This window comes from Antechinus flavipes, chromosome 5, assembly GCF_016432865.1.
Source record: "Antechinus flavipes isolate AdamAnt ecotype Samford, QLD, Australia chromosome 5, AdamAnt_v2, whole genome shotgun sequence".
Lineage (NCBI taxonomy): Eukaryota > Metazoa > Chordata > Mammalia > Dasyuromorphia > Dasyuridae > Antechinus > Antechinus flavipes.
The window spans coordinates 112,627,941-112,641,050 of record NC_067402.1 but is presented as its reverse complement, the minus strand read 5'-3'; the positions used below and the strand labels follow the sequence as shown (position 1 = coordinate 112,641,050).

The 13,110-nt window shown below is 45.7% G+C and overlaps 1 protein-coding gene across 1 annotated transcript in view; it reads right to left on the bottom strand.

Annotated features, from left to right (window-relative positions):
- The window catches only part of PODXL (podocalyxin like), a 54,537-nt gene that overhangs the window by 5,702 nt on the left and 35,725 nt on the right, over positions 1 to 13,110 (bottom strand). The window contains exons 2-7 of the mRNA XM_051962234.1: positions 6,683 to 7,087; positions 5,084 to 5,535; positions 4,512 to 4,583; positions 1,448 to 1,601; positions 1,217 to 1,278; positions 180 to 347 (exon numbers count right to left, since the gene is read on the bottom strand). Of these exons, the coding sequence (XP_051818194.1) occupies positions 180 to 347; positions 1,217 to 1,278; positions 1,448 to 1,601; positions 4,512 to 4,583; positions 5,084 to 5,535; positions 6,683 to 7,087 (1,313 nt within the window). The remainder of the gene's footprint in view (positions 1 to 179; positions 348 to 1,216; positions 1,279 to 1,447; positions 1,602 to 4,511; positions 4,584 to 5,083; positions 5,536 to 6,682; positions 7,088 to 13,110) is intronic.

Sequence of the window (13,110 nt, the reverse complement as noted above, 5' to 3'; positions counted from 1 at the left end):
ACATTATTTGTCTTTAACTTGAAAACACAAGCATCCTCAGACCATTTAAGAGAAGAGAGAGGCCTGAGGCCCTTTGGAGGTGGGAAGGGGCAGGGGGAGGGACTGGAGGGGAGCAAATGCTGGGGTTCAGCCCATATCCAGGAGGGAGGCCGGGGGAGAAACGAGCGGGGGGCTCTCACCTGGTCCTTGCGCTGAGTGAACCGCTGGTGGAAGCAGCCGTACAGGGCGGCCACGAAGAGCAGGAAGGCCGCCATGCAAACGATCGTGATGATAAGAGGCATGCTGAATCGGTCCTCCACGTCCTTGTCCAGGCTTTCCTTTCCGTAGGTCATGTTGCTAACTCCCAGCTGCGCAGGAAGGAATTCATTAGTCGGGTTCTGGGGCCCCCCCACAGCTGCACCAAGCATTTAAGCCTCGAGCCTGTCCACTAAACAGCCGTGGCTCCCGGTGCTTCTGGGGCTATACAGAAAAGTCCCTCTTTCCAGCCTCCACGGACATCTGCCCCCTTCCTGCACTCTGATCCAGCCAAACTGGCCTTCCTCGTGGAGCTCGATGCCGTCTGGGACTGCCCGCTGCTTGGAACAATGTCCATCCTGACCTTTACCTCAGCTCCCCCCAGTCCTAAAACTGGACTCAAGCACTATTCCCTGCATGAACCCCTTCCGGATCCCCCCAAACAGTACCCTCCTCCTTCCTTCCAAAACCACCTTGGATTTTTAACAACTTTGCATGTTCTTATTTGTATTTGGGGAAATTGAGTAGGGAGAGACAATCTTTTTGTGTGTCATCAACCCCTTGGGCATCGAGTGGGGTTTCTCAGAATGCATTTCTGCATTTTAAAATGCATAAGCGATTGCAAAGGAAACCACTAATAAAGTCATCACGTTTTCTTGCTTCCTTTAAGCTCCTTGCCTTTTTATTTTATTCTCTGTCCCTGTCCCTGCATCCCCACTGTCTGGCATATAGCAAATACTTAATAAATGCTTATTTGAAGAGTTCCTTGACTCTGTTCTTCTTCCCTTTATCTTCCACACCAGCCTGAAGCTGGCCAAGAGGAAGCAGCTGCGACCTTTCCTCCCCAGCACCTCGCTCTAGACGTGTCCTGAACCCTTAAAGAGGCAATGGTGAGGGCCGTCCCTTCTCCAAGACCCTGGAACAGGGGAAGAGACCCGGGAGGGGAGGGTGAGGAGCTGTCAAGTGCCCAGGGGTTGCTCACCGCTTTCAGATCATCCCATCTCTTTTTCAGTACTTCATACAGCTCCTTGGGCTGCAGGTGTGCTGTGGAGAGAAGGGGACGTTGAACAGGAGGGCGCCGGGTTTGGGGGGACTGGGGGCAGGGGCCCGGCGCTCATTGCCTGAGGCGCCAAAGAGACCAGATGGGGAAGGGTCTCTGCGTGGCTCAGTCGGGGGAACGAAGGGCCGCCCTCGTGTGCGCACACCCACTCACTTTGCACAGACACATTGAGGACCGCCACCTCTTGCTTCTCTGGCTGGGAGATCAGCTGCACGTGACACAGATCCCTGTCCTTGTTGAAGCTGGGCTTTCCTGCTCGGCACAGGGCTGTGTAGAGGGGATGGTTTCGGGAATCCTTGACGCCATCCTGGGCCGGAAAACAAAGGGAACTCTCCTAAGATTAGCTCCTGATCCTGGCGCAAACAGGAATGAATTATCTTCCCTTCCACCCGAGCTCCCCCCGGTGCAGTTAGCAACTAAAAGGGGGTGTGCTGGTCTAACTCTTTGCTCCAGTTCCCTCCTTTGAACCATAATTTTTAAAAATTTAAGATTTTTAAAATATCACTTAAACTTTCCTAAACACTCCTGCCATCCACCCCTCCAAGAGAGCCATCCCATGTAAGCAAGAGGAAAAAACATTATTTCGAAATAGTCTGAAGAGATATGCAATGAATTCCCTCTCTGGACACCGCAAAGGCATGAGGAGGAGCCTGTGCTTGTTCTCAGGGATTTATTACTGTCTTGTGATGGTTCTTTCTATTTTCAGCACCAAAGTTAAACCTTCTGTTTGTCTTTTACTTCTAGCACCTCGTCCCTTCCCTCGGAGGGTGGCTGATGACAAACCTCCTGGCTTCTCCCTCATCCCAAAGGAGAAGCTTGGATTGCCTCAGAAGCCACCTGACCAGCATCTGGAGGCTTCACAGCTTGACAGTGGAACCTAATATTGTAGGTCAGAAGTCCTGAGTTCAAATCCCAGCTCTGCTGCTTATTTCCTTATGAAAAAATTTTATCTAGATATAAAACTGGGGATAAGGAGTCAGACCTGATGACCCACATCTGAGATACTTCTATATTTAATCTCAGCTAAGTGATCCAGTTGTTGTATTTAGAAAATGTGGTTAATGCTACCCTCCCAAACTACTACATATAACGGTCAAGATCAAAAGATGGAGGACATACCAAAATAAAATAAAAGGGTTGCTACAAATGCTAAGGATTGTTACCCTCTCTGCTGTCAGAGTGGCTGGGAGAAAGAGCATCAGGAAGACCTTTATTCTTTCTTTCTTTTTCTTTTTCTTTTTTTTTTTTTTTTTTTTTTTTTTGCTGAGGCAATTGGGGTTAAGTGACTTGCTCAGGGTCACACAACTAGGAAGTGCTAAGTGTCTGAGGCCAGATTTGAACTCAGGTCCTCCTGACTTCAGGGCTAGTGCTCTATCCACTGCACCACAGGAAAGGCAGAGAAAGCTCTTCCACTAACCATCTTCCCCCATCACATCCTGAAATGTCTAATCTCAGAAAAGAATTAATTTGGAATAGTTAAGTCAACTCTATAGATGGGAAGAATAGGGAAGGTCTTATTTCTTTTCTAAAAATCTAGAAAACAAAAGGATGAGATAAAGGAAAAGTGCTAGGTAGACACAAAACGCATGGAATTGCTCCCTTGGCCCATCTGGCCTAGTTTTTCCTAATCCCCAGATGATAGGAAGGACCTGAATGATATTTGGGAAGAAAACAGCATCTCTTGTTCCCTAAGATGCCAGGGGAGTTCACAAGGAGGAGAATGGACCTTAGTGTGGCCCCAAAGCAAACCTTTCTCTTTCTTCTCAATAGTATTTTATTTTTCCAAAACACTTAAAGATAGTTCCCAACATTCATAAGATTTTGGGTTCCAAATTTTTTCCCTTCCTCCTTTATTTCCTCCCTCCCCAAGGCAGCAAGCAGTCTGGCAGTCTAGGTTAAACAGAAAACTAAACTTTCTCTTGGACCTATAAAGCATCCCCTTGGGATCCCAGTTGAGATCTTGGAATTCCAAATTTTTTGTAGAGCTGCAATTTCTCTTTTGCAGAGCTGTATTTCTCTGTGATTTGTAACCGATTCTACTCCCTAAGGGCAGGTTATCAATAATTTAAGACAACAGTCTTAGGTACTTTTTGTCTCTGTCTTAGACTTTTCCATATTGCAGGTTTGTAATAAATGATTGTTGAACAAATGTGGATCTGGATGCCTAAAGGCTTTCTTATCTGGGGCAGGCAGCTACAAAAACAGAAGACTGCCAGCAGAGGGGAGCATTGAGCCACTTAGATGAGAAGCAAGAAGCTGATGGTAGAAGGGACTGAGGTTACAATGATGAAAAATGACTCCACTCTGCTCCCCTCAAAGAAAGCGAAAGGGAGTGAACGAGGGGAGGCTGTGATATACACAGTGTAGATATAGTAGAGCAGGATGCAAATTACAGTGTGATGAGGGCAACGCTTGTGATGATGATCACGTTTCTAGAGCTCCTGCTATGTACCAAACACTATGCTGAGTCCTTCACAATTATAATCTCATTTTTTTCTTTCAAGAACCCTGACAGGTAAGTTTAAGAAACTCAAGCAAACAAGGGTTGTGATCTCCCAAGGAAAATACAGCTAGTAAGTGTCTGGGACTGAATTTGAACTCCAAACTGGAGTTTTATTTAAAGTTTTAAAAGTGTTGGTTACTAGGAGGTTGGGTGGAGGGCACACAATTGCATCAAATTTTTTAAATGCACTGATAAAAATTTTAGCATTCTAGCCTCCATTTCTTACCCTTTTAAAGAAAATTTTGTTTTGGATTTTATGGATTGATATTTGGAGTGTGTGTGTGTTTTAAAAGCGATTACTATATTAGGCTGTCCCTAATCTTAAATCCAGCAGCACATGGAGTAGTGGATGTCCACTTCCTCCAGAAAATCTGCTTCAAATTTGGCTGTATAATCCTGACAAGTTATTCAATCTCTCAGTGGCCAGATAATTTTTCAGGTTATAGAACAGGTGCATTTACACTGGTAAATGATGCCCTCACTAGTTCCTTTCCCTAATAAAATAACAGGTCCAGACCAGAGGAATAAAACTCCCTGAAGGTTGACGGGGAAACTGATCCAACATCTTTCTAAGTTGCTTTCAAGCAACTTCCTAACTGCATTTGGATTCTCCGACCCTATTGAAAGGACCAAGATGAGGAGATAGGGGTAAGGAAAAGACCCCTGACTCACAGCACTAAAGCTGGCCCGGCCAGGTGGGCGAGCAATACTCACACAGACACTGAAGTTGGCGATCTTCAGAATAAGCAGATTCTCTGTTGTGTAGCTGTCAGGTTGACAGGTTATCTGAAAGCAAGCAGTCGTGAATTTAGCACCAAACCCGTTAATTCTACCCCCACCCATCACTGCTCCCAGCTATGATCCTTTCGGGGAGAAAGCCCAGTCAATCTTGTCCTAGGTCAAGGTCAAGTCACTGCATGAGGATGTCTGAAATTCAGACGACTCTTATTGTCACGAATAAGAGAATAAGCAGTCACTCCGACCTAGTTTTGATCACCAAATGATTTCAGGGTCTTGGAGGCACCCATGGTATAGAAAGAAGAGAAAAGGCACTGCTAAAAATGGCCTCAACTCAGTGCTGGGGTTGATTCCTATGTGGGATTAGGGTCAAAAAAGTTCGACAAAGTTAGAGGGGGCTCCACATGATTTGCTATCATTTAGAATGAAGATGATTCATTTTTATAAGGAGGAAAATAAAGAGAAATAGTCTCTTTCACCTAAATTCTATACAAGTCTCTTCTTTCCACCCCAATATTCACACTCCTTAAGCCACCGGCAGTAATTACCTTATTGGGGATGGGTGAAAAAATATCAGCTTCAGATGTCGTGGCAGGAGGCTCGCTGTGGGAAGAATAGGGGCTAGTGGAAAAGGAGGTAGAACTCTCAGAAACTAGCGTGGTCTCCCTGGGGACCATCTCAGGGGTAGCAGAAGCCGAGGGGCCCTCAGAAGTAAATGAAGCTGGGGGACCCTCAGAGGAAACTGAAGCTGGGGGATGCTCAGAGGAAACTGAAACTGTGCTCTTGGGCACTGGAGTCTCTGAGGTATTTTCAGTTGGCTGAGTTCTGGAGGTTACGCTGGTCCCCGTCGAGACAGGATAAGGAAAGGCTCCTGGCACTGGGGTGGCACTGGTCAGAGAAGGTGGACTCTCAGATTTGTGGGTGGATGCAGCGGGATTCAATGTGGTCTGTGGGGTGGAAGCGTCTGGCAAGGTGGTAGCCTCCTGGAACTTTGTTGTAGCTGCAGAGGAAAGAAACAGTTGTGTTGAGGGCCCTGGAATGAGGAAGACCCCCCGCTTCTCTTATTTCCACAGCCCAGAGGAACAAATCCTGACCCCATCTCTCCTCTTGTTGGGAGCACATGCGCCAGGCCCTGTGCTGAGTGCTTCAGAATCCCATTTCATCTTCATAACTGCTGGCAGAATCCTCATATGACAGATAAGGGAACTGAGGCAGACAGACTTGCCTAAGTAGGGTCACAATTAGTAAGGGACAAAGATCAACTTCAGGTCTTCCTTTCAAAGTCAGATAGATCTTCCTGAATCAAGACGGGAAATATGGGCTTCAAGACCTGGGGAGGCTGCGGTGTTGAAGATTACATCCCCAAAAGGATGAGACCAAATTAAAATCTCTAGTCTATCTCACACAAGTCTTATAATCAGAAATATCAGAGCAGCTATAGCTTTTAGTCAAGTAGAAGCTTAGGTGATAAATTCTCATTGAATACTAATTATTGGCAATGTGGGAGAGTAAGTTTAAGGCTTAGGAGGTAAATACTCTTCAGTTCTTGGATTTACAAAGAAATTTTAATTAAATATCTTTGCTGTGAACTAGATCATGTCTTACAAATGATTATTAAGGGCATTCTCATGTTAATGGGGACTCTTCAAGAGTGAGGGTTGGGGCTGTCATTTAATCCTGTTGGCCCCCAAAAGAAGAAGGGGAGAAAAAGCTGATTTCCAGAGGACATGAACAATCTCTCACAAAACATCTAGGACATGAAGTAGTTAACTTTTTTATTTGGAACCAAGTTAACTTTTTAAATTTGGGACAAGGGGGTATGTCATTACAGGTTACTGTGCGTGTTAGGAGCCCTGGAACCAATCCCTGTGGGATGAGAGACCGAGAGAAGCAAGTCTGCTCATTGTTCCATCAGACTACCTCCAGGAGTACTGGTTAACTTTTTTATTTGGAACTGAGACAGAGAGAGAACAGGCTACCTCCAAGAATTATTTTAATTCAATTCTCCACCCTACTAAGGTGAGAGCGGAATGAGGTTCTCGCCTCAGAAGGGTAGAAGCAGAATGAAGGTTCTCACATTTTCTTACTGCTAGGTCTTTATTGGAACTCCCACCCTCCAGCCCGTACAAAAAATAACAATGGCCTACCTGATGGTGAAAGCAAGGGCTCTGTCGTCAGTGAGGAAAAAACGGGTGTCTGGGTTCCCAGAGCCCCGGGGGCTGCAGAGGGTGACGCGGTGGTGTCCTCCTTAGTCTCCACGGGAGTACTTGTAGCCCTCACGCTGGAAGGGGCCTTAGTGGTCGGCTCTCCCCTCACTGTGGTCAGGCCCCCCCCTTCCTGGTTGGATTTGGAAGTGGTCTGGGAGATGGGAAGTGCTGGACTCATAGATTGCAGAGTGGTGGGCCTTATGGCAGCGGTGGTCGGCTTCTCGGTTTCTGAAGGGCCCGTCGGCTGTGGGGAACTGAGGGTCTGAGGTTTGCCGGTGGTCTCGTGGCTTACAGCAGAGATGGTGGTGGCAACCGTCACTGGGCTGGAGGACGGCTCATTGTTTCCTGTTGATAATTCCAATAAAAAAGACAAGTGAGTGACAAGCTAGATCACCTGGAATTGTCATCCTTGTTCTGTAATATGTTGATGAGGTGACTTTTCAAAGCACTGATCGGCCATGCTGTTTTTATTCTTCCAAATATTATTTATTTTAGGGGATGGTTCTATGGGAGGAGGAAGGATACCAGGGGAAAATTGTGATAAAGAGGTGGAGAGAGACAGGAGAGAAGGAGAGGGAGAGAAACAGAGAAGAGAAATAGATACAGAGAGACACAGAAAGATCAATACATTTTTTAAAGTACTGATGAATTTACCCTCCATGTTTCTGTGGTTTTCTACCTTTCTCTCTCCCTTACTCATACACAAATGTACAAAGGCCAGAAAGAAGCTTACACAACTCATACCTGATTCTTAACTTGTGCATCTGAAGGAGGGAAAGAAACATGGCTCTAGATAAAGCTGAACAGTCATTGTTTTTTTTTTCTCTGCTCCTAGGTCCAGAGCTCATCCAGCCTGACCCCCAACTGTCTGAATAATTCCTCTTCATTTAAGATATCACCGAAGGGTAATGGTTCTCCACCAAGACTTAATATTTTATCCTGAAGAATCTATCTCTAATTTGTAGAAGAGCTCATGATGGATCAGCTTTAGAAATTTAGGATTCTTCCTTCCATTATATCCCTTGCTTATCCTGATATGCAGAATAGGATATTCGCTAACAATTAATATTTTGATAGTACGTTAAGGTTTGCAAAGCAATTTACACACAATATCTTATTTGATCTTTACAACAACCCTGTGAGGTAGGAAGCAGGTGCTATGATTAACTTCATTTTCTAGATTATTAACAGGCAAGGAACTGGCTTCAAAACCAGGAAGGTATACATGGAGAACAATCACCGAGTACAGAGTATGGAGTCTGCCAGTTCCTAGCCTGTCCCTAATGGAACAGTGGACACTTACTTAAATATATATACAGTCAACTAGGGATCCTTTGGCCTTTTATGCTCTAGTCAACTACTCACAATAGTGGCTGACACACAGTAGGGCCTTATAAAAAGGGCCTGACAGACCACAAAAGGTGGAAAGAACAATGTCTAATAGGGTTGGAAAGACAGGTTGGGGTCAAGAAATGAAAGGCAGAAAAAACTTAAAGCCTATCTTGCCTTTCAAAGTGTCTCATAAAAATAATACTAACAACAACATCATTTACATGGCACCTACTATGTGCATATGAGTCAGCACACTGTCAGGCACTGTGTTAACACCTTTCAAGTATCTCATTTGAACCTCATGAACAATCCTGGGAGGAAGGTACTATTATTATTCCTAATCTATCAGTAAGGAAACTGAGTCAAATTGGAGTTAAGTGATCTGCCCAGTATCACACAACTAACTAATTTCTGAAACTATATTTGAACCTGAGTTTTCCTGACTCTAAGCCTGGTGCTCTATCTACTGGACCCCCATTACAATCAATTAGAATAAGGAATAAAGACTTTTTTTTTGTTCCTAATTAGCACAGGGTTTGATCAACAGTAAGTGTTTAATAAAAATTTTTCCACTCACTTCCCCCCCCCATTAGTTTTCAGCATTCATTTTTATAAGATTTTGAGTTCCAATTCAGGCCAATTCTGATAGATTTGTGATGGGAAGAGCCATTTGCATCCAGGGTGAGGATTATGAGACCTGAATGTGGATTCCCAACATAGTATTTTCAACTTTTTATTGTTGTTTGCTTGCTTTTTTCCCCCTCTTTTTTCATCTGATTTTTCTTGTGCAGCATGATAAATGTGGAAATGTTTAGGAGAATTGCACCTATTTAACTTATATTCGATTACTTGCTGTCTTGGGGGAGCAGGAGGGAGAAAAATTTGGAATATAAGGTTTTGTAAGAGCAAATATTGAAAACTATCTTTCCATGTATTTTGAAATTTAAAAAAAAAAACTTTTAAAAAATAAATTCAATTAGAAAAGCTTTAAAAAAGATTTTGAGTTTCAAAGTTTTTCTCCCTTTATCCTTTTCCTCTTCTCCCCACCGGCCTCATCAGACAGCAAGCAATCTGATATACATGTACATGTATATCATTTTAGACATATTTCCATCTTTTCACTCATTTGTCTTAACAAGGTTAGTCAATCGTTTTTGGATATGGCCAAAGTGGAAAACCTTCCCATCTCCTTTGGGAGCTCCACCTGTCAGGAAGGCCGGAATGGAGCCGGGGAGAAAAAATCGGCCCAATTAGCTCTCTTTGTTGGGTCCCTTCTCAGCCCTCCACCCTTAGGGGAGCACCAGCTTCCTCTCACTTCAGAGCTGGATGCTTTCCTCCTATACCAGGAGTAACTCTGGGACTATTAATAGCTGGAAAAGGAAATATGTAAGAATGCCCCAGGATGTGGGGGCCTGGTAGTGGGAGTGACTGTTTTGGGGGGAAGTGGGAGGTGGAGGGATGAGGGAGGAGGTTGTTGCTGGTTCTGAGCCAGCATTTCCATCTCTCTTGTCTAAGGATAAACCTATAGAAATCAAAAAATTTAGTAAAATAGGAAACGAAATCCCCCCCATTCCCTTTTCCCAAGCAATCTGAACTTTCTAATCCTGGTTCTGCCATTAACTGGCTCTTTAATCTCTAGTGGATCCCTTCATCCTTCTGGATCTGTTTCTCCTCGTCCGTGAAAAGAGGGGCTGGGACTGGATTAGTTGTAGGCCCTTTTCCAGCTCTGCCCTAGTACAATCCTTTGATCCTAGAGCAGTCTGAGTACGTTTCTTAAGCGTCATGAAAACCCAGATTCAAATTGTCAGGCACTGGCTTGTGACCCTTGGTGAACCACCTGAACCTCTATCGGCCTCAGTTTCCCAATCTGAACGATGAGGACAACTTCACAAGGTTGCTAGGAAGTCCAAATGAGAACTCATTTAGAGGGACTTGGTTGTCTTGAAGACCAGTTTGAATCTCATTTCAGCCCAGGTCATTTAACTTTTAGGGTTCTCCATTTCCTTATCTGTAAAATAGAAATAATAGCGCCTACTTCAAAGGGTTATTGCAAAAATCAAATGCATTAACATATGTAAAGTGTGTTGGAATAATAATTAAAATTTTCCTTATGTGTATCTACATGTGTAGGCATGTATGTGTATATATGTATGTGTATATGTGTACATGCACATAAACACGAATGGCCAGCTCTTATTACTGTTACATAAATCCAATTCTTACTATTATCTGAATGGTTGTCTCTATAATGGAGCAAACGGCTGCTCCTCCAAACCAAAGCTATCATTCCCTTCAGCAGCAGCACAAACAGGGTTTGGCGAATGGGAGGAAAGGGATGGTGGGGATTCCTGATCCTCATCACCCCCCTGAAGAGACAAGAGAACCTTATCTAACGCCATCATTTTACAAGAAAATAATTCTTTGCCAGACCAAAGATAGCAGGTGATTAGGTAAGTAATCTCTTTACTGCAAATTCCACGTTCTTTCTACTATTCTGCGGCTCTCCAGCAGATGGAGATCAGGGTTAAACTTCATTAACTTGGGTCTGGCCTTCCCCAGGGTCTGCCAGATTATTTAGCCTAGCATTCTTGTTAACCATATTCTTATTTCCCTTTCTACGAAGCTAATTTGTCTGATTCTAGAAGACATCCAATCCCTATCACCTTGGTCTCTACTATGTTTCTCTCTTATTTCAAAACTTGCTAATATACTCATTACTTCCTAGGAAAGCCTTCTGGATACAGCAGTTAGAGCTGGATCTGATCTTGCCCGATAAGCTTCTGCTATTCCTAAAGCACGCGTAGAATTTTCCTAGCCAGATCCCTAAGTTCCTGCAGGGGCCGGGAAATTCATCTTCTAAAACACCAAAAATCCAACACTGCACATATTGCTCCTAGATAAATGCCTGTAAAGAGCAACTGCTACGAGAGGCCCTCTCCCTGCCCCAAGGGGAACTTGACCATCTTCTCAGCTGACATCCTCCTGGCTCTACCTGCCCCTTGGACCATTATTCTTAAACCACAGAGCAATTATTTAACCTTTTGAACTACATTTAACAAATATAGCCGTCCCCTGATAAAGCAATCTAGTCCACTTGGCCTGATCTTGATGAAGTCCTGCTATCTAGAAGATCACTACAGAGATTCACTAATCATCCCTTTGGGGATGTTTATAATTTTTCCCAAATGATGGAAGCTCCAAGAACACATTTTCTTCTGTTTTATTTTGTCCAAGAATAAAAATGCAAGGTCAATGTGGGAAGTTTTTCTGGAAAAATTCTGAGCCAGGCTTTAAGTGAAAATTGGTTTGTGTTTGGATTTTTACTTCTAGGGAATCAGACCTCCTGGGAGGGGATTTGAATTCAGAATCTCCTGGAAATTTGCATCAAAGTGTGGGGTGTTTGGGGGAGAGAATTTGGCCAGCCCAGTTGGGCTGGAGCATTATCAAGATCAGAGGGAAGCAGTATGAAATAATAATGTCCTGCCCAGCCGGCCAGCCTCTGTCTAGGATCTCTGTCTCCCCTGCTAGTTTCTCTGTATAAAGTGTTGTCTGTGACTGCTCATCAATGAACAGCTCCACATCGTGCCCTCCCATGCAGTCACCATTAAAGACTGAGGCAGCCTCTCAATGCTCGGACCTCAGCCTGTTCCCAGAGGAGTCCCGGGTTCTTCCCCTCAGGGGAGATTAATTCCTGGCATTCTTCAAATGGAGAATTGTTCTCGCTTATCTCTGGGCTCAGCTGGCTGGCCAAGCCCCCCCACCAGGGCAGGGACTCCATCTGATTGTGTCCCTGCCTCAGGGAGAGGGATGGATACCCGGGTGGAAAAACTCCTCCAGGCCAGGTGAAGGTGCAATCCCGGCCTTCGGCCCTCCCTTCTCGGAAAATCCCCAGGGGATGCCCAGAGCGGTCCTTCATCTGCTGGGCCGCCATCCTTCCCCAGCTACTTCCTGAGGCCTTTCCCTTTCTTCTTGTGCTTTATCAGCTTTCCCCCACAGCCCATTCTTAATCTTATCTCTCTCGTACCTGTAGCCCTCCCAGACACAACAGGCACACAAATCCCTGGGAAAGGCTGGAGTTGGGAGCATCCCACGTCCTCCACACTGCTCCTCTCTGCCAACTCTCACCTCCATCAGTCCTACCCAAGCTCGGGTCTAGGGAAGCTGCGGCCCAAGGATGTTCCCCTCACACACCCCACACACACTGGGACTGGGCATCGGGAGGGAGAGAGCGGCTCGAGAAGGCCGGGTCCCGGGGTCTTGGTGAAGGGAGGCTCAGAGTCCCGCAGGGATGGAGAATGGGACCCAAAAGGCCAAACCTGGCCCGGAGAAGCCAGGAAAGAAGGGCCACGGAGAGAACAAACTTAGCTCCTCCTTCCCCTGCCCTCCCCCTCAGAGAGGGCCTGGCCCTGGCAGCAACCTCGGGGCCCATTCTTGGAAGAGGGAGAGGCTCCAGGGGGAAGGGGGACCCGCCTGAATCGCATTTCTATTGAAAGCTATTTAAAGGTGGGTGGAGGAGAGCGCAGGCGCCTGGGAGCCCCGTGGTGGGGCCCAAGCATCCCCCGCATCCCCCGGCATGGAGGCACAAAGGCCACGGTGTCCACGGTGTCCAGGGCCCTCTCCCGTCGTTCCCATCTTATCTGGCCACCGCACCCACAGAGAGACAGACGGGGACCTGGCCCTGTCTCCCTCACTTAAATCCGATTCACTTGGGCGTCCGGAACCAAGGACCACGCTTCCAAAGGCAGGCCAAAAGGCCGGTGCGAGGGGCTGCCTCCATTCTTGGGCCGCCCCACATGGGCCCACTACGACAGCTGGACGAAAGAGATGTCGTGTCTGGCCTCCCCTTTGCTGACCCTGGGCTAAGAGCACAGGATGTGGGGCCTAAAGAAGCCTTTAAAATAGTCCAAAGTGGCTCTACAAGAATGAGGTGATTGAGGCTTGTGTTGGAGAGAGCCTTCTGTATCCAGAAAGAGAATTATGGGGACTGCGTGTGGATCACAACACCGAATTTTCACCTTTTTGTTGTTTGCTTGCTT